This window comes from Antechinus flavipes, chromosome 5, assembly GCF_016432865.1.
Source record: "Antechinus flavipes isolate AdamAnt ecotype Samford, QLD, Australia chromosome 5, AdamAnt_v2, whole genome shotgun sequence".
Classification (NCBI taxonomy): Eukaryota; Metazoa; Chordata; class Mammalia; order Dasyuromorphia; family Dasyuridae; genus Antechinus; species Antechinus flavipes.
Genome location: NC_067402.1, coordinates 93,845,577 through 93,868,400, shown reverse-complemented (window position 1 = coordinate 93,868,400; position 22,824 = coordinate 93,845,577). Strand labels below are relative to the sequence as shown.

The 22,824-nt window shown below is 33.2% G+C and overlaps 1 protein-coding gene across 1 annotated transcript in view; it reads left to right on the top strand.

Annotated features, from left to right (window-relative positions):
- The window catches only part of CNTNAP2 (contactin associated protein 2), a 2,126,697-nt gene that overhangs the window by 1,566,375 nt on the left and 537,498 nt on the right, over positions 1-22,824 (top strand). Inside the window, exon 14 of the mRNA XM_051962375.1 lies at positions 3,134-3,290. Coding sequence (XP_051818335.1) covers positions 3,134-3,290 — 157 coding nt within the window. The remainder of the gene's footprint in view (positions 1-3,133; positions 3,291-22,824) is intronic.

The following is a 22,824-nucleotide window of genomic DNA, read 5'->3' as shown; positions in this document are numbered from 1 at the left end:
TAGATCAGGGATTCTTAATCTCTTATATGTCATTAGTAATTTGGTAGAGCATTAGATTCCTTCACAGAATGATTTTTAAATGCAAAAAAGCCCCATGGGATTACGAAGGAAGCCAATTATATTGAAATATACTTACCAAAATATATAGTAGGAATCATGCTCCAAGATTCTTAGGTTAAGAATCTGTAAAGAATCTCTAAGGTCCCTTGAATTTCTAAATCCAATATCACTAATGCTTTGAAAGTATGATTTTTAGCAAAACTCTCATTGCAACAAAATTCTGTTATGACAAAACAGTTCAAATGACCACAAATTTCATTAAAATATATTTTGGTCAGAATTCTTAAAGACTGCATTCATTAAACTTTCTGATTCAAAGCCTATAGTTTCTTTAAATTTGATTCCTGTGGTTCCTAAATGGTCTTTTTGCTGTTTTTGTTTTGTTTTTAAGAAAGCAATGGTACAAGCCAAAACTCAATCAAATAGCCTACATAGCATAGTGAAAAAATAATAAACTAAAAAAATCTACCTTTATGTTGTCCTGTTTAACTATCTGTGAGAGCAGGGAAAAATCATCTTCCTACCTTAGAAGTTATTTTAGGTATAAAATGAGGTAATTTGCCCTGGATGCCCTTGAAGGTTTCTTTCAGCTTTAACATTCTATGGTTTATGACTACTTGCTCACAGATTTATATAGCCTATTCTATCCTTAGTAGATGGCTGAGAGACAAAAAAAAAAAAAAAAATTCCATTGTCCTACATTGCTTATTCAACGAGGATAGGTAGGGGGAGGGGGAGGGGGAGGGTGGTTTCTATTCTCTCTTATAATAACAATTCCATTCCTGTACCAGAATAGGACATATTTCCTACTGATGATAGAACTTTCAAGAGTTATCACCAGTATTTTCTTTTATTTGGATGAGAAATTATTAATATTTCTGGTATCATACAGTCTATGATAAGAGGCAGTATAACACAATGTAAAAACAAAACAGAAGAAAACAAGAGGGAAATGGGGGCTTGGTTTCAAGAAAGACCTGAGTTCAAATTGTTTTCATCTTTCCCAACTGTGCAGCAATAATTAAGTCCTCAAGCCTTTCTAAAATATTATTCCCAAATCTATAGAATGGACATGATACTCTGACTATGGTACTTTCCTCCCCACGGGTTTGTTATAATGATCACATGAGATGTTTGTATAATGCTTTGCAAATATCAAATAAGTCTTCTATAAATGGCATATATTGTTATATTGGGTATTTAATCAATTTTTTAAATTAAGTCCAAGCAAAGGTTCTTCCCTTCCCCCTTCCCCACCCAATTAAGACTGAGTGGATAATCTTGTAATCTCAGTGCCATTCTGACACATATTTGATATTTTTGGTACTCCCTCATTGTCTATGTTGCAAACATGGAAGTATATGGCAGATTTCTTAAGCGATCAGATTCAAGTCTTCAAGGGTACAAAAGGTCTCATTTTTCCCTCTTAGCGAATGGAAAAACCCTTAGAGGACCTCTTTTTCTGTGACTAAGAACCAAAGTGTATCAGTCTCATCTTGGGTTCATTCTTTTTCATAGGCTAGCATTCATCCTGAATGGCAAATTCTCTTCCACTTTCTTCCTCTTAACCCCCATTCCTATCCTAGATATACTCAGTTCACACCTGAATCTTAGAACATTCCTGAGGTCCTAAAGTTTAAAGTGTAGGTTAGGGGCAGCTGGTAGCTAAAAAGTGCTTAGTTTAACAAATTTCCTATAGATTATGTATGTGTGTGTACATGTGTTTCCCTTAAGGTCTTAAGAAGTTTTAAGAGGAAGTTTCTTCTCCATAGACTGATGAACCTAGTAGTAATAGTAGTGTGCAGCTGAATTTTCATTTAACATCTTAGGCCAAATGGCCCCACCATCATGTTCTGATGCAAAAGTTGTTGTTTTTATTGTTTTCCTGAGGCAATTGGGTTAAGTGACTTGCCCAAGGTCACACACAGGTAGGAAGTATTAAGTGTCTGAGACCATATTTGAACTCAGGTCCTCTTGACTTCAGGACACCTACCTGCCCCTGCAAGTGTTGTTTTTAACAAAACTTAATGCATTACAAATTAGCTGGAAGTGATACTAATTCTAATCCAGTTGTTGTAAAAAAAAAAAAAAGCAACATCTCAGAATGTAAAGCTTGCTGGGCTTGTTATCTGCTACCTTGAATTCAGATTTTGACTGTAGCAAATCATTTCATCTCTGGACTTCTGAACAGTTGAAGGAAGTAGTTAGGTGTACCCTGAAGAAAGAAACTTCATGGTTTTCTTATTTCTACCTTCAAATATTTGAGAAGCTATTGTGTAGAAATGGAATTAAATTTATTCTGATTAGCTCCATAGGAAAGACCTAAAAATACTGGGTTGAAGTTGTAAGGAAATTTAAAAAGGGCACATTGAGGCACATTTTTAGAGTTATAGTTGAAAGAAACCTTAGAAACTGTCTGACCTAATCCTCCCTATGTCATGCTACAAATGAGACAAATGAGACTTATGGTAGTTAATTGGGTTGCCTAGGGTCATATGGATAGTAATTATTAGAAGCAGGATTTAAATCATGACCTTCTTCATTCCAAGTCCAGGATTATATCCATTACTCCAGATTGGTCACTCTTTCTGTTGGCTTTGTGATGTTTGGGCTACTTCACTCATGACATTGTTAATTTCTTCTGCATTAAGGAATTTTTTTTTCATTTTTCTCACATTGATAAAACAGCAAACCTAAGCTAAGATACATTTGTACATACATAGTAATGAAGGGACTTTGTGATGATCATACCTATCCAAAAATGGAATGGACTGACCTCATTGCATTCCCTCTCATTGAAAGTTTTGGGGCAAAGGCTGGATAATTACTTGTTTAATATGTTGTAGTTATTTTGGAGGGCTTCTTTTGCAAATGTGAGTTGGATTAGATGGTCATTGAGATCTTTTCCAACTCTTACATTATAAGATTCTATAAAAAATGTGAATAGTCAAGATCACATAGCCTAACAACAAACAATAAAGCAACAAGAAAATAGGAGTTGTTATTCAGTATTCATTCACAAAGATTCTGAGCCTACTTATTTCCTAACTCTACTTTCCATATCTTCTTGCAGATGGAAGCCCTTACACCTGGTGGGTTGGGAAAGCCAATGAAAAGCATTACTACTGGGGTGGTTCCGGACCTGGAATCCAGAAATGTGCGTGTGGTATTGAACGAAACTGTACTGATTCAAGATATTACTGTAATTGTGATGCTGATCATAAGCAGTGGTAAGTGCCTATTTTGAACTTTCCTCAATCAAGTTATACTGTTAGCTTTGTATTAAACTCATTAAATGAAATAAGAAATTTAAACAATATTGAGAGTTTATATTCTCAAGGCTTGGAGCAAGCTGACTGGCAGATGTCAAGAACATGGGGGAAAAAAAGTACAAGCCAGAAAGAGATCAATACAGGAAGGACATAAATTGAGAAATAGAGTGTTATATAGATGATGTTAATATTTCATAAAGCCAAAAAAAATAATGAGTCTTAGAGTAGATAAAGATTTGTGTGGCAAGTGAAAGAGTTGTTCTTCATAACAAGAGAAGTGGAAAAGGAAGCTAGTTGTGTCCATATAAGCATAAACATACCAATTAGTTTCTTCTGTTGAAGGCTCTCACATATTGAAATGTGGATTTTGAGTTTCTAGAAAAAGCCCTTCCCTATTGTTACCTTTAGCTATCTTTCATCTCTAGTTTTCTACTATTTCTTGTTCTCTTTGATAACTCTCTGATATCAAGTCAGTGCAGGAAATGTTTGTCTTGGAAACCTTTCATCTCTTTCCCAGGTGACAGCAGTCTTCTGGTCATTTGTCCAGCTCTGTAGCTAGTGTCTGCCTGTGTCAGCAGGAAGAGAAGGCAAAAATTGCTGTCACTCAGCATGGGAAGAACAGATCCCAGAAGTTTATATTTAGTGACTTGAGACTTGGATATACTTCTTTTCCAATAATAGGTATCTTTTATGGAGCATATTAAAGCTATGCTTTGTTTCATTTGAATTCTTTCATTTGATGATGATAATAAGCTAATAATTATGTAGTATTTTAAAGCTTGAAAAGTACCTTATATGCATTCCTTCTATTACCTGAGGCATATTTATTATTTTATATAGCTATGCAGATATTTAAATATTATCCCCATTTTACAGATAAGGAAATAGACACTCAGATATGTGACATATCTAAGTTACACATCTTGCCAAGTGATAGAATTGAGACCCAGAGTTTCTTTCTCTCTGTTTAGTGTTTTTCCTATTATATCAGCTACTTCTTTAGGTTTTTGAGAAGCTCAGAGATGGACTTTTTGTTCTATTGCAGTTTCCTGTGATAAAGAACAGTGTTTTAGCCTGGTATTTCCTAGTAATGCATATCCATTTTGCATAGTTCTCCTCCTCCAAACATTGAAGACGAATACTTGGTAGTACAAAGGGTAATAGGAAATTAAGGTCTAGAATAGATATATAATTACACTTTTTATTATATGCAAAAATGATCCATCATTTCTCAAGAACCATCTTGCTCATACTAAGGGCACTTTGCAACTAAGGAAAATTAAGTAAAATCACTTTAGAAAATATTTAAACTGAGAGACTTGGAAACAATTTTTGTTGTGATATATAAGTTATCTAGTACTAAAAAAGATTTGTCTCCCAAGTTTTGATCTGATATATTGACAGGCATGCTTCAAAATAAAAAGTGTACAACACAAAGTAACTAGTAATAAATGTAAAATAGCATACTGAGAAATTTATACAGAGAGTATAAGTAAGCAAAAGTGAGGTGGAAAGAGAGACAGTAAAATAGTTATGTAAACAAAAATTAAATTCCTACAAATAAAAATAGAAGCTATAAAGACAAAAATAGGACTAAAGGCTTTATATCAAGTTTTCACTTTCAAGCTACAATGTGAGTTAAGGTCAATTCAAAAATATTATGATGTCTCTGAACTGCCTTGAATTCAGCATTGGTAATTATTTAATTAATAGAGCTATATATTTTTTTAAATAAAGAAAAATACCACTGATTTAGAAACATATTTCAATAGCTCATTTAGTTTAAAATCTATTTTATCAGCACTTTTGTCTTAATATCACAGTTCTTTCTAAAAAACAAACAACAGATCCTTCTCACCTCCTGATTGATAATCTCTCTTCCTTGGGACAAAAAACAAACAAACAAACAAACAAACAAAAGAAAAAAACAATTCATTGAAGGTATCCAATGTATTGGATTTATGTGACAATGTGTACTTTTTTTCTAATAATCTCCCACCCCTCTGCTATGGCACAATTTCATTATTTGTGATATGATTTTTTTCAGTTATTCATGTCTGCTTCTTTTGAGGGATCTTTTTCAATCGCTTCCTTTGATTCTGCTCATTTAACTCATGATCAATTCATATAAATCTTGTCATGTTTCTCTGAATTTTTACTATATTTGTCATTTTTACTATGTAATAACATTCTACTACATTTTTATGACATACTTTTTTAAAGTTATGCTTAGTCGGTAGGAATCCACCTTGTTTCTAGTTCTTTATTAACAGTAGGAGTGCTACTATGAGTATTTTGGCATGAATGGAATTTTTGTTTTTATCTCATTTCAATTGGTTATGTGCCCAGTGATGGGATGTTTTAAGGGTTTGAAGGTTTTAATCACTTTACACAATTCCTAACTGATATCTAGACCAATTGGACCAAAAGTCAGCTCCATCAAGTATGCCTGTCATCCTACAACTCTCCAATATCCAATAAGTTTTTATTATATTGTCAATTTGTTTGACATAAATTGAAACCTTGGGGTGTTTTTAATTGCCTTTTAAAAAATTCATATTTTATATCTGCATATCTAATGAAATTATATTGCTGTTATGCACATTTAAATAGAAAAAATTGCAAAAAGCTGATACATATTAAATAAGAATTTCTGTAGAATACTATTAGTTTTTATTTTCAAAAGGCTAATATTCTCACAAAATAGGCATTCTTCAAAATAGCTAACCATAGTTTTTTCATGATTGAGAAGCTTTATTGGTACCCTTAAAATTTTGTCACTGATCCCCAATTACCTTCTTAGATTTCCACCAAGTAGAAGTCTTATTTCATAACAAATAGCTTTAGCTAAGCAAAACAAATCCAGATATTAATTATGTCCTCTATCTCTTATACAACACCCTACTTTTAAGAATTGAAAAATATACACCATTCCTCTTGTCTATACCTTAGTCAAAGTTCTGAGATCTCTTAGAGTTGTTGCCCTCATGTTTTTGTGGTCTTCAATTTTTCTCATTCTGCTTAGTTCATTCTGCATTAGTTTATACTCTACTTCCCATATTTCTCTTAATCTATCATTTATTTACTTCTCATGATGCAATAAAACTCCATTGCAATAATATATTACAATTTATTCAGACAATCCCCAAATAAAAGGCACTTATTATTTTCCAGTTCCTTGTGAAAACAAAATTTATACTACAAATATTCTTGTATGTATGAGTCCTTTTCTTCCATCCCTGATCTCCTTGAGGTATGAGTCTATTAGCAACATTATTTGACAACAGATATTTTTGGTTTAATGACCTTTTAATTATACTTCCAAGTTGACTTCCTAAATAATTAAATCAATTCAAGTGTAATAGTGCTTTTATGCAATTCTTCCAATACTTGCTGTTTTCCTCTTTGGTCACTTTTGCCAGTTTGATGGGTATGAAGTTGAAGCTCAGTTTTAGTTTGATTTCTATTTCTCATTAATATAGTGACTTGAAGAATTTTTTTTTTCAAATGGTTGTTGATAGATTGTATTTCTTCTGTTAAAAACTGCCAATTCATATTTGATCACTTTTATGTTGGGGAATTTTATATATTCACATGAAATCTTTATACAACTTGTATATCTATACAATGTAAATTAGCTATGAACTTTTTTTTTCTAAATTATGCTTTTCCTTCACAATCTCTATGTTATCTTTCCAGAAATATTTCCTTTTTATGTGATCAGAATTCTCCATTTGATATTTTATTACATGTTTCATCTCTGGCTTAGGCAAGAAAATTGACCCTTAACAAATTAGTGGAAGATAGACCTTTCCCTCGTTTTTTCACTTTTTTCATTTTACACACACACACACACACACACACACACACACACACACACATTGAATACATTTGGAATTTCCTGTGAATATGTAGTCTAAAATTAATTTATATCTGAGTATCCCTGAGCATATCAAATACTACATTATATTCAATTGTTTCTTGCTTTTTGTTTATCTTGTTTACCTAATTTTTTCCAATGATCAACTTTTCAAAGTTTTAAGTTGCACTGAATCATTTCATTAATTATTTCTTTATAGGATACATTCCTACTTTTTATGCTCATTATTTCCTCAGATATTCTAGACTGTTTTTCTTCCATAGAAATTTCATTGTTATTTTGTATAGTTCTATAAAATAACTCCTTTGTGCTTTATTTTAGTACTAAATATGTGAAATAATTTTTGTTACATTGGCACAGCCTAGCCATGAGCAATTTATATCTATATCTATATAGGTATAGCTATAGATAGATAGATAGATCGATCTAAATATATATAATGATGATCTATAGTCTATTTATATATATTATATTACTTATTTGTCTATTTTTGCAAAAAGTGTCTTATTTATATGTATAAATTCTTGATGTCAATGCTGTAAACATTCTGTATTCACTTTAAATAAATTTTCATTACATGATTTTTTTTATTGTACTTGTTTAGAAATATCTTAACTTCAATTCTCTTAGTATTGTGATTTGGAACATATTTTCAAATGGCCACTGATCATTTATAATTTTTATTGGAAAACCTCTGGCTTTCTTTCTTTTGACCTCATAACTATTGGGTAAGGGCATTTGGAATTACATAATTGTGTCAGTTTCACATATATATATATATATATATATATATATATATATATATATCATGCAAATGGTGTTTTTATTGAAAATATTTCCAACTCTATAGATTCTCAGTATATCTTAATTTTTATAGTTGCACAAAAGCATTTTAATTTTGTGTCATTGAACTTGCCTGTTTTGTTTTTTGTGGATACTTCTATCCCTTGTTTAATTTTATCCTCATATAACTGAAACTTAAAAACATAAAGTGTTTTGCTTCTAGTCACAATTATTGATAGATCTAGGACTAACTTGTGTCTCTAGGTACCTTAACCTGTGTCTCTAGGTACTTTGTCGAAGATTCTTTACACTGCCTCACAATAATGAAACCTTTAATCTGTGAGATTTGTGAATTTTACATAAGAAAAGAAAATGAGTCATTTTCAATTTAAATAGGTAATAATATAGTGCAGACCATATACTTCTTAGGAGATCTACAGCACTTTAAATTAAGCATAAATGTTAAACATTAAGACTCTTATTTTCAAAGCTAAAATCCATGAATGTGGAGCCAGGATAAATGAGATTGTAGCTAAAAGCATGACTAGTTTTAACAATATAGCTTCAGTGGCAGGCAAGTACTGTAGCCTTCTCAATAATTGCCTGATTATCTTAATGCCACAAAAAGTTTTGCACAATTATTTTCTGTGATGGCATGTGATTTAACATTTATGATTTACTATTCATAGCAACAGTAAATATTCCCACCTACTGTGCCAGAGCTCTAATTAACCAAGCACTGGTTTCAGATAAGTGCCCACTGCTGGGTAATTCTTTGTCTCTTGCAGACTGACTCAGTGAGCTAAATAATCACTTCTGAAATGAGCAATTTCAAGATGAAATTATCAGAGGCTTTGGAAGTAGAATGAGTACTATTTCTTGTTCTAATCAATGGATTTCACAAGCATTTATTATGTGCTTACTATTTTCAAGAATCTGTAGAACAATAAAATATAAGAAACTTGTACTTGTAGGGTCCAGCTCTGAATCTGTGATTTTATTAGACATGGAAGGAGCCTTAGAAATTGTTTAGTCCACCCGCTCAGTCCCCGTTTTAGAAAGGAAAAAAAACCAGGGTACATGGAGAGGTGAAGTAATTTACCTACAGTCAGAAAGGATAATTTAGGTTGTGTTCTTTTGTCTTCAAATACTTTCTTCTCCCACCCCATGTCAAACCATTAAAGATACATTTCCTAGTTGGAAAAGAATGGAGTAGGAATCCATTAGCACAATAATTTGAACCTTGTCACTGTATAATATTCCCTAACACATTTCAGTTCATGTAGATATCATATAATATTTAGTTGAAAGTACCTAGCTATTCATTGGCCTGAATTTAATCTGGATTTGATTCTCTCCTAAAATCCATGTGCCTAATTAGTTCTACGGGACTCAAATTAGAAAATTTTCTTTGGAATGAAAACTAATTTAGCAAGAAATTATTTCAGTCTTGAAAATGTAATACCTGGTTCAGAATTACATGAATCTTGTTCAGTTTGAGAGCCACTTACTTTTTTACACATTCCTCAGTCAGTTTCCTTTTCAAACTTCAATATTTGGCTTGTTTCTATGAGGGTATGCAAATTACCTCAGACAAAGTACAATAAATTAATCGATGTTCTATAAATCTGATCCTTAAAATGCTTGATTTTTCTGCACCACTAACCATAGCAATATCTCTGACATTCATTGAAATATGCTCTTTAAGAACTATGTCTTTTATATACTTTCTTTCAATAACATTCTTTTAAAAGAAACATAGGATGAAAAATACATCAAAAGAAAACAATGAAACACATCTAAAGCTTGAGACTATCTCAATCCAGCTTCACCTGACCAAGATTAGATATTGTGAGTCTGTTTAAGCTAGTTAAAGCACAGACATATGGCCATTTTTATTAAATAAAATAATATCAAAATTGATTTTGTACCAAGTAATTTACATACCAGCGTACATAACCCCAAGATGAATAAAGCAGTGATTGGACAGGTGCTCTTTTACCAAGACAGGAAAGGGATTTATACCTAAGTTCATAAATAATCAAAATAACTCTCCTGCCCTATGGTTTCATTATCTCCTTTTTTGATATAACTTCATGTATGCAGTTTTTGTTCAGTGTTTTTTTTTTCTTTTGACCACTAGTATTTCAGGCTTCCCTTTTATCCCTTTTTACTACTGCCACTAACTATCTGGCTCCTCCATATTGGTTGGTATATCTATCTTTGAATCTGCATCAGCTTCTTTCAGCTTTGCAGGATAGAGTTCAGTTTGACTTCTTACTTCTCACATTCAGCTGAAATTTCTTTCTAAAATAAAGCCAGTTATTTGTTACTTAATAATTCTAGCAACTTTGTTTTAGTCCTCATTCTAGAACTTTCTACATAATGTGATACTCTTTGTCCACCCTCCTTGTCTGGATACTTTCACCTCTTTGGCTTTCATGACACTGCTCTCTAGTGTTTCTTCTACTTCCCTGACTATTCTACGTTTCCTTCTGTGGTATCTTAGATACTTCCCCTTATAATAGAGGATCCCCAAATTTTTTATACTTGTTTATAGGATCATGGATTTAGAATTGGAAAAGACCTTAGATTCCATCTAATCTAGCTTTGTGGCTGAGGAAACTGAGCCCTAGCAAAGTTAAATGACTTGCCCAGGGTCATACAGACAATAAGTTTGAAATTCAGGATTCAAACCTAGGTTTTTTGATTCCATATCAAGCTTCTTTTCTACTCTATCATTGTTGTGTCCTACTTTCTAGAACCCCCAAGATGGGGCAACAAAAGATACCACATGAACAACTTGCTTTTGTATATTGTTTGCCACTTGGTATCACTCTGCTTCAATCACAACACAGGTTGTCACCACCCCCTGACTTCTCAGGATGGCTGAAAACCCTAAGGGGAGATGGGGAGCTAAACCAGACATTGTCAACAGGTTCCCTCTGGGCTGAAGGGTCTTATACCTCACCCAGAGTTTCCTCACTGTCTGTGACCCTCTATATATCATTTATTCTTTTTTTCCCTCTATATTTTCTATATATACTTTTCTTTCTCTCTACTTCCTTCTTTGGGATGCTCATCTCTTATCAACTCTATGCTGTTAACTCTCACATTTATCTCTCTATAGTTTCCTCAGCTTCATTTATACATCTCCAACTGATGGGCATCTAGGTGGTACAATGAGTAGAGTGTTGGGCCTGGAGTTAGGAAGACTTATCTTCAAGAGTTCAAATCCATCCTCAGATATTTACTCAGTGTGTGACCTTGGGCAAGTTTGCCTCAGTTTCTTCAATTATAGAATGAGCTGGAGAAGAAAATGGGAAACTACATCAGTATCTTTACAAGGAAAGTGCCACATGAAATAATGAAAAGTCAGACATGTCTGGAAAAATGATAAACAACAACTTTCCTGATGGACATTTCCATCTGTATGTCTTGCTGATACCCCTCATTTAAAATCATTGTCTTTCCTCCTAGAATTGACTTTCTGTTAATGTCACTCCCTTTCGCCCAGTCAATATTCCTGTTGGTTATTCATTAAGTACATTTATTGGAAAGTTGTATCATTTCTACCATTATAATATTTTTTTAAACCTCATATATTGTAGATGGGACTCTTAATTTCGATTAGATGGGCTTTTTGCTCCTTCCAAAAATAAAACCCTTTAATCAGTCTGTAACCATTAGTGCTATTCACATCTCTCCTACTACATGGTATGGAACCTGGATCACTGGACTATTCAAACAAACTCTTATAATAATCTCCTAAATGGTCTCCTATCTTCCAATGTCACTTCTTTCCAATTCATTCTTTTTTTTTTTAAATACACATTGCTTTATGAATCATGTTGGGAGAGAAAAAGCAGAACAAAAGAGAAAATCCATAGGAGAGACAAAAAAATAGAAAAAGGAAGTAAAAATAGCATGTGTTGATTTACATTCAGTCTCCTTAGATTTTTTTCTGGATGCAGATGGCATTTTCTGTCCCAAGTTTATTGGGATTGCTTCGGATCACTGAACCACTGAGAATAACCAACCCTTTCATAATTGATCATCACACATTCTTGTTGTTATTGTGTACAATGTATTCCTGGTTCTGCTTATTTCACTCACTATCAGTTCGTATAAATCTTTCCAGGCCTTGCTATAATCAGCTTGTCATTTTTTATAAAACAATAATATTCCATTACCTTCATGTGCCCATTCCCCTTGTTCAGCCATTCCCAAATTGATGGGCATTCACTCTTTTTCCAATTCTTTACTACCAGAAAAAGAGCTGTTACAAACATTTTTCCACTTGTGGGTCATTTTCCCTCCTTTATGATTTCCTTTGGATTCAGACCCAGTAATGGCATTGATGAGTCAAAGGGTATGCACAGTTTTATAGTCTTTTGGGCACAGTTCCAGATTGCTTTCCAGAATGGTTAGATCATTTCTCAACTCTACCAACAATGCATTAGTATACCAGTTTTCCCACGTCTCCTCCAACATTTATCATTATCTTTTCCTATCATCTTAGCCAATCTGAAAGGTATGAGGTAATACCTCAGAGTTGTTTTAATTTGCATTTCTCTGATCAATAGTGATTTAGAGCATTTTTTTCATATGACTATAGATGGCTTTAATTTTGTCATCTCAAAATTGCATGTTCATATCCTTTGACCATTCATCAAATGGGGAATGACTTGTTTTCTTTTAAATCTCATAACAGTTTTTTATATATTTTAGAAATAAGACCCTTATCAGAAATACTGGCTATAAAGATTTTTTCCCAGGTTTGTATTTCCCTTTTTCCAATTCATTCTTTACAAAGCTAGCAAATTTGTCTTCTCTGGGCACAGAGCTGGCCATATTAATTCTACTGTTCACAAAGCTAAGGCTCCTCTTAAGAATTTAGGATAAATATCAAACAGCTTGGCCTGATATTTAAAGACATCCACTAGCTGGGTACAACTTCATTTTCTAACCATATCTCATCTCACATATTCTTGTATTTCAGTTTGATTGTACTACTGTCTTATCCTGAACCTGAACTGCCTTGCCTCCATGTTTTTGAATTAACAGTTTTTCATGTCTATAATTCCTTCCTTCCTAATTTTTACTTTTCACAATCTTCTTTTCCTTTGTGGCTCAACTCAGCTGTCATCTCTTCTGTGAAACCTTTCTTTACCCCATTTGAGAATGTTCTTGGTCATATTGTGTGGAACTCTCCATTAACCCACAGCATTTCATGTTGGATCCTATCATGTTCCCTTTAGAAGACAATGCAACATCCTGGGACATATAATCTGATAGTGGTAGTACAGCTAGAAGGGATCTTAAGGATCACAGAATCCAACCTTTGCTTTTTACATGAGGAAAATGAAGTCCAGAAATTTTAATGACTTGCCAGACAGCTAATAGCTTAATATAGATTTCAGATACAGTTGTTTTATTTTTCACTTCACTTCCAATGCTCTACATATTAAACTCCTCATATAAGTTTATGTGGTGTTTTTCATCTTGATAGCTTCCAGCATGTAGCATAATACTTGTATATGGTAGGGATTTACTATGTCTTTGTTAATTGAAAAGTGTCATCATGGATTTAGACTAGAGATCCTAAGTACATTTCACATTTCTTTGGCTTAATTTCTTTTTCTATCAAAAGAAGGCATAGATAGATGAATAGATGAGCATTAAGATCCCCTCTAACTCTCTCTGTGTGTGTACTATTTCTTTGAATTAGCATTGGGAAAACAGAAAAAAAAGAAGTAAACTCTCTGTACCTCTGAAAGTGAGTTATCTCCTTGGTATTTGTTAGAGTTCAAATGTTGGAGTTCTTGTTCTTCTCAAAACACAGCCGGTTTAGCTTAGGCCCTCCGAATATCTCCAAATCCAAAGGTTCTGCCTCTGCTTTCTTCAGCCTCCAACCAACACAGAGATGGAATGTCTCTCTTGTCTCCTTCTGGGGAGCCCAGCCACCAACTACAGTGGTGTGAGATGAAGATGAATCTGGTTGTCCACTGAACTCTCACTCGTAGCTTTATCCTCTGAAAGCTCTTCGTCTGCCACCAGCCAGCCAAGTGGAAAAAAATGTATTCTGTCTTGCCTTGCCTTGGAGAGAGGGCTTCTGGACTGAAATCCGTCAAAGTGCTCTCTGCACCGGAGTCACTCCTCTTGAGTCCAGCTGAACTCTCTTCTGAGACCAGCCAGCCAAGAGGAAAAATGTATTCTGTCTTAGATCCCTCATCGCTGGCCTTTTATCTGACTCCTCTGAGAGAATGGGATTATGGGTTTTCTCCCATAGTGCTCTCTGGCCCAAAGAGCTTTAAGGGAGGTGTGAACTCCCTTGAAGTTAGAAAGTTTACTTTGTGAAGCTGGCATACTTGTGAACTCCAATGAGTAAAGGTGTGAACACAAGCCTTGTATTAATTAGTTCTACTTAGTACCTTGTTTCAGGTTCTGGCCAAAATCTTCTTGTAAGATTAGATCAACTCTAATTAGTTAGCAGTTAGTAAGGATTCCAACAGGTATTGAATAGCATGACTAGGATACTTGCCAATCTTTGCATCTGCTTCCTGTCAAGCTATGCCTTGCTTTCCCTTCCTTTTCTATCCCCTCTTCCACCAAATATGGGAATGTTGAATAGCCTTAACTTTCAAAAAAGCTCCAGTATAGATATATACATGGGTGGGATATGTCACATCATTTTGAACAAAACATTGACCTCTGAAGAAGAAAACTAGTATTTTTATCTTGTTAAAAAAAATGTTTTTAAGTCTACAAAATATGAGCAACTCTCAATCGTAAATAAGTTATACTTCAACTAGTTTTGTTAGGAAAAGCAACACAGTATTAATTTTTTTGTTTTGATTATTGCTTATACTTGTTACAGTAAATATATATGTACATATAGATAGATAATCTCACTCATTTTAGTGGCCAAATTGAATTAAATTCAATTAATCTCAATAAATATCTGTTAAATATGTACTATGTACAAATGGCCATGTCAGTTAATGCCTTTGAAAATTTACCTAAGCAGTATATGACTAGATCACTTAATTGAAAGTCTGTGCCAGTTAAATAGTTTTAGATGTGCCATTGTTTGCATTTTATGTCATAATAATTGGTTATTTAATACATTTCTGTGTGAAATAGCTACCAAAATAATTAGTATGATTATTTCTCTTCTACAAAATTCTTCAGTGGTTCATCATTTCCTACAGAAGAAAATCCATGCTATTTAGCTTTGTGCTTAAATCCCTTCACAATATAATTCTGGCCTCCCAGATAAACCAATCTACCTGCTCATCCCCAAATTTGGCATTCCATCTCCCTTCTTCAGGGTTTGGCACAATTGAAAACCCATACCTGGCATGAACTTCAAGTTCTTAGGTGGTTAACATATTGGTACCAGGCTTAGTGCACATATTTTAATGACTTTAGTGAAATGCAGCACAGAATTTCCATATTAAGTAATATACTACCTTCAACCTTACTGATAGCAGGTATCATAGGAGGATCATCATGGCCCTTTACATTTCTTTTTTTTTTCCATTTTGAATTTGTATCTTCATTGTGAAATATGGCTGTTATTGTTCAGTTGTGTCTGATACTATCTTGAAAAAATATGGGAGCAGTTTGCCATCAACTTCCCCATCATGTCCCAGTTTTACAGATGAGAAACTGAGGGAAAAGATCTTAAGTGTTACATAGCTAGTAAGCATCTAAGACTGGATTTGAATTCATATCTTCCTGACTTCTTAGCAATTAGGTGGCACAGTAGGTAGAGTACTGGGCATGGAATCAGGAAATCTCATCTTCATGAGTCAAATCTAATATCCAACATATACTGGCTTTGGGTAAGTCATTTAACCCTGCTTGCCTCAGTTTTTTCCAAACCTATAAAATGAGTTGGAGAAGGAAATAACAAACCATTTCACTATCTTTGCCAAAAAATAGGCACAAAACAACAACAGTTACAGAGAATTACACTTGACTGAGAAAGACACAACAGCTTCCTTACTTTAGGTCCAATGCTCTATCCACTACACTAGCTAGCTGCCCCCTGTTAAATAAGGCACCTTACAAATAATAGGCACTCATGATTTCTTTTTGGTTCTGATTGGAATGAACAGATCAAAGAATGGCCTGCTTTCATGAGAAGAATGGTATGTGGTAGGACTGGATAAAAAAGTTTTAGGTGGGCACAAAGTGCTTTATTTCTCAATTAAGGGCTTCTGTCATTTCCAGACTTATTTTTTATTGTATCATTATTGTTGTGTTTTGTTATATTTTTATTAAACCTGTTTTCAGAATAAAAATAAGAGAAAAATAATGATAGAAAAATACTATTATCTTGTGTTTTCTGAAGGAAAATAGTACACAAAATGTACATAAAGAAATGTACATCTTTTAAAGGGTCATTTTAGTGACAATTTTGTGGGTATAAACAGCAAGTTTTTGTTCCCTTGAGGCTTTTATCATAAAAGAAAGGCAATTAGCCATCAGAGAAGATGCTGTCAACACAGTGACAATACCGTGTGACTACTGCCCCTAAATAATATTGATTACAGGAAAAGAGAGGAATTCATCATGTATGAGAATGTCAAATGTTAACATTGTACTACAGGTCCCTTAAAAGGACAGACTGCACCACTGAAATGTTAAATAAGCTTTTAAGTTTATTTTGAGATCTTGAATAAAAATAGTCACCAGACCTAAGAAGAGCACATAGAGGAAATAATGCTTTTCAGGGCTTTAGGGAAAGGATTTTTTTTTAGAGGTGCTAAATAAGAAAATCTTCTTGAAGTCCATAGAAATATAACTTTCTTAATGAAAGTTTCATCTTCTAAAAGAAAAAAAAAATGAAAGATTAGATACGAAATTAAATAGTTTGTCAACATGTCAGTTAAGGGTTACTTCATCATCTTCCATTTCTTCTCCAGGAATAACAACACATCACTGTCATGTGAAAGGTGTATAAAAAATATGTATATGTGTGTATATATACACTAGCACACACACACACACACTATAAATATATGTGTGTGTGTATAGATAAATATTATGTGTATATCCTTTGACACAATGTCTCTTTCCTCATAGAATTTATTTTATTATGCACAATAAAAGATAAATATAATATCTTATTGTTAACATGTTTAGATAATTCTCTGTAATAATTAATAAAGACTCTATGACATCACCAAAATCAGTTTTAAAATACTAAAAAAAAAAAAAAAACTTTCTGGACAGGCCAAACTATGAGATCTTTGAATGGAAATATTAATTTATTACAATCATTCAGTAAAGTTTAAGCTGATGAAATGCCTGTTATGAGATGACTAAGGAAAGGAAAAGGGCATGGCGTGGACTTTGACATGAAGTAAAAGTGGAAGCTGTTTGAAAACCTGAGGAATGAATATTTTTTATCACACATTGCTATTTGTCTCCTATATCCATATCAGGTTTGGTCAGAATATTGGTCCTCTCGCAGATTATATTCATTCTCATTATGATCCTGCCACTGAGGAGATTTTTCTAAAATTTATTTCCCTGTATTCATATTAGTATGGAATGAAGGCTGACTGATAGATTGCCCTGGTAGATAGATTTTTAAAAATCAATCACACAAATGTCCCCAAACCACATACATATATACAAAGGTATTAACCTACCCTTCAAACATCTATGGTGTGGTAATATTGTAGGCAATAAGTGTCCAGTATTTGAAGATACATTGAACTTTAGCTGTGGGTACTACTATAATTATTGGTTGTAATCCTATCTTATTTTTTAATCTGTATACCATGAAACCCCTATGTATGATATCTTACTAGTAATCTTAATCAAAATTCAAAGTTCTCCAAAAAAATAATTTAAAAGAGAATCCTTTGCTCTTTTAACATTTTAAAGTATACACGAAGGAAAAGGACTTCATTCCCTTGAAATTCCATTCTTTGCTTCATTTTTTCTTACAAATATTTATGGAGTCTCTATTATATACTTTGATTTTCTCCTATACACTGAAATGTAAGAGCTACTTGGGCAGTATGTTTTTATTTCTGAAAACAGGTGGATTTTACAAATTGTATATTTTAGATATAAATGATTAGATAAGGTTACTCACCAAGACAGAGTGGGATAGAATCTTGGAGAATAGCCTTAATTTTTTTTTTACTTTGAGCAAAAATAGTATATTGGGTATAAGAAGCACAGAATATATCCTTTCACTAGTCTTAGTACTCTAGAAAAAAAGGCCTTATTCCCCTACCTTTGTTACTGCTTTGCCTCTCATCTCAGTCTTTTTACTCCTTTAATTGGGAGTTTGGGGAAAAAGGATAAGGGATTTTCATAATTTTCTATTTATTTAATGATGTATTAAGTAAAGGGGATAGTAAACATTATAGGATTCCACCCTATTATTATGGTTGTGTTTGTAACCTAGATCTTAGTTTCTGAATCAGGATTATTCATAATCCCACAGGACTGATATAAGATCTCTAGGTTCCTTTAAGGACATTTAGGGAACATATTTTCCAATTCCTTCATGTCAGTGGAGCTTCATAACAAAATGAAATTTAATGACATTCACATAAAGACTCTATTTTGTCTTGTTTCATAATTTGCCTGGTGCAGATCTGGATTGATTTCCGTTTAAGTTAGTAATCTTATTTTAGATATTTCTTAGCAGAATGACACCAACTAAGTGATTTAAAATTTATTAGCCTCAGGTTTTGTTGGATTTCTTTTTTAAACTATATAAATAATAATAGCATCTTCTCACAGTCTTCTTGTTAGGACCAAGTGAGATAATGTATATAACATGCTTTGTTAAACCTTAAAGTATTATATAAATATGAGGTTATTCAAGTGATTATCTATCAAGTATTGTATACTCTCTCTCTCTCTTCTTTTCCAATCATATATAACTTTCCAATCATATCTTTTATCATCAATCAAGTGAATGATCAACAAACATGTCTCCTCCATTTAAATATAATCTCTTTGCAATTTGGGATTTTTTTTCATGGTGAGACAAGTACATAAGTATATGCAGTATAGGTAAAAGATGGAAAAAATACAAATATATACAAAGTAGTCAAGTTTGGGTAGTTTGGGAAGAAGAGCACTAGTCACTGATAAGGATGAGCTTTGTGCAGAAAGTAGTACTTGAACTAAGAAGGAGGAACACTTTGAAATAAAGATAAAAGGAGTGATCAGTGTATGATACAGAAATGAGAATTGTGTGTTTGTTCAGAATGGAGAGAAGGCCCCAGAATGTGGGAGGAAGGGTATTTTCCACAGAGATTAAACAGATGGTGTGATAACCAGTTTGTTAAAAGCTTGAAAAACTAGAAAGAGGAATTTACTTTTTTTTCTATGTGAAATTGGAAACCACTGGAGTTGTTTATTGGGAGAGTCACATAGTCTGGTTTGTGCAAAGGAAAATTACTTTGGCAACAGTTAATGAGATAAGCTGGAATAGTGAGAGATTTGAGAAAGACCATTAGAAGTCTTTGACAGAATCCTAGGTAAGAGTAAGATGGTACTTATGGGAGGAAAGAATAAAAGTCACATGTGAAAGATACTTAGAAGGTACAATGGCCAAGATGTGGCAACTGATTGAATGTATGGTATGAGAAAGGGTGAGGAGGTCAAGAAAATGACAAAATTATAATAATTCATATATAATATGTGTATACATTTATATATGCACATATATGTGAATGTATATGTGTATTTATACGTGTGTCAGAAAATGATTTGATAAGGTTACTCACTAAGAGTTGAATAGAATCTTGGAGAATATCCTTAATCATAGTGTATGATATAGATGGCAATTTAGCAAAGGAATCTGAAAAGCTAATGTTACTTAGGAAAGAGTTGAATCAGGAGTGATTATAGGAAAAGGATGAACCAGAAGTGATTAATGTCAGAAACACTGAGAAATGAGATTATACTAGAAAAGAGAATAGTAAAAAGTGTCAAATGCAGCAGATAGGTTGAGAACTCTGCAATACAGCAATGCTAACCTCCTTGCTCTTCCTCACATATGACTCTCTCTCCTTATCCTGGTTGTTTTCATTGGCTGTTCCCTATGCCAGGAATACCCTTCCTCTGTCTCCTGGCTTCACTGATTCCTTTGCCCTATTTCAGCCATTAGCTCTATTCTTTGAACTCTAATTTCCAAGATGTATTTATTTTCTGGTACTAAAATTGTGATCTCAAAAGGTACCTGAAGCTCTAAGTATGGTTTCCAATTTGCTTCTGGGTTATTTATATCTGAGAATTCTCTATATCTCTCAACATTGACTGTAGGGATTATTGGACTCTTTATCTGTTTCCCTGGTTCCAAGAGCAGACCTTGCACATATTAGAGGCTTATCAAATTATTATTAATTTGAATTACTTGAAGCTTGTATTATGTTGTTTCCTTCTATTGTACTGACCATAGGCTACATTTTCTATTCCTCCTTGAATTGCAGTATTTCTGGAATACATATTTTTCTTGTTTAACATAGCCTTAGAAAATATGTTCTGTTCCTTTAAAGTAGGTATAAAACTTGCAGTGTCAAGGTAAAACATAGCCCTTAATTTCTTTTCTCCCCAGTGGGCTGTTGTGACAGTATCTCCCATTCAAAGTAGAGTCTCTCATGGATTGATGATAATTTCTGTTCATTTATATCTCACCTTGATTTTCTCTCACCAGCTGAGAGTTAGGTAGTGCAGTTAGTTGTAATTATTCTCATTTCATAGGAAGGGAATAAAGGACCTGAGCATTTAAATGACTTGGACATAATCCCGTTGACATCTTAGGGCTAGGATATGAAACCAAGTATACTGATTCCAAGGCTTCCTCTTTATTTACTATTCCACAATGTACCTAAATGTATAGAGAAATTACACTGAATAATGACTGGCTCACTGATTTTCAAAGGGTGTTGTTCACTAATTTAATTTTGGTTCCCACAGCATATTATCCCATCAGCACCTACTAGAACAAAATTTGGGGTTTAATAATTTGGTAAAGAGAAGAAGAAGAGAGGGAAGAAAATAAGAAAGAAAGCATTATAATATGACATTCTGATTTCAGTGTCCTCTAGGATAGTAGATAGGGAGTTGGAAGGGAACTTGGAAGTTATTTAGTTCACCTAGTTCATTTTATAATGAAGCCCCAAATTAGAAATGCTGGAAAGTAAGTCAAAACTTTAAATGGTGGGTCCTAGTAAAGTTTAAAAATTCTTAATATCCATAATCCTGATCTATAGCAATCTAGATTAAAACTGTCATTAAGCAGTTTCATATCTGTGTTCTTAATTTGAAATGCTAATAAATTGAATCTTTGCTTTTTCTTTTCTTAAAAATAAAAAATACTAAAGTACATAGTTTTTTTTTTAACTTAGTTGTAGTCCTTGATCATTTTTTCCCTTACAAAATACTTTTGCAGACAGATTTTCCCAGTTTTTGTTTCAAAAAGAAATTTACCCTGCAAAATTATCTATTTTGATTCATTCATTTTATAAATTATATAGCTGAATCCAGGTTTTCTGGTGCTGAGGGCAGTGTTCTGTCCACAATCTCAGAAAATCATTTTTCTTAGGAAACTTGTTAAACTCTAAATGATATATGATATATATACTATAACTTCGTTTTGTACTTGTGCAACACAATATATATTTCTAAGCATTTTCTCATGCGTTATTATCTCATTTAATCCCACAAAAAAATCTATAAGATAGGCAAGGTACTTTAGTGATATTAAAAAAAAAAAAAAAAACTAAGACGGTTTTAATGATTTATCCAAAATAACATGGTAGAGTTGGTATGAAATAGATCTCTCTCTAATCCTCTTTGAGTGATCTTTCTTTTACACCTTGCTTCCTTCCTAGAAAGCTCATCCTGTGATTTAGAGCTAATCAGTCATGGGTGGTCTGTTTGTGCAATCATATCTGCACAGCCTTCTACCTTGATCTTCTGAAGTTCGTTATATTGTGGGAAACTGACCGAAGATAAAGTCTCAGCAGAATGTCAGAAGAAAACTGGTCTGGCTATGCAGATAAGCCTTTGCTTGTTGCAGCTGTCTTTTGATATTATTTCTAGAATTAACATTCACATCCATTTTGTTTGGTTTTGCTCTGGAAATGTAAAAACTCATTATGTTCCAATTAGTCTGATTCTTATGGAATCATTGCTCCATGCAAATATCCTGATAAGCTTTGTCAGAATGATTGACTGTTTTTCTTCCTAAAATGAGTGTTTTTGTATCATTATGAAATTAATGTCATTAGTTTCAAATTAATATGGGAATGGTATGAACATTTCTTTTGTACTTCCTATTGTCCAAAGCAAATATGAATTCTCTTTTTGAAATATTATTGTCACATTATTAAAAACATTTAATTGTGAACTCTTTCTTCCTAGAGTTAGTTAATTGATGTCCTTTGATATGACTGAGTTGATTTATCCTTTCTTGATGGTGACTCTTGCCTGGTTTCTGATTAGGTGTCATAGTAGAACAAGAGGAATGACTACGACTGGGAGATTGTAGCTTTTCCCATTCCCCTCCAATTCATACTTTTATTTCTTCAGTATTCTAGATGCCATTATCCTCCCTGTATTCAACTGAATCTGTCTTCATTATTTTTTGTCTTATTTTCATGTTATGAACTATGAAGTTGATTTGAGAAGGCATTTAAAGCTGCTTGCTTGCTTCAAGAAGTTTTTCTGTTTGGGGATACAAACTAATTACAGTTCTGGTAGATAGAGTCTGAGTTCTGAATCTAGAAAGTCTGAGTTCAAAGACTTCCACTAATAATTTTGTCATCTTGAGCAGTT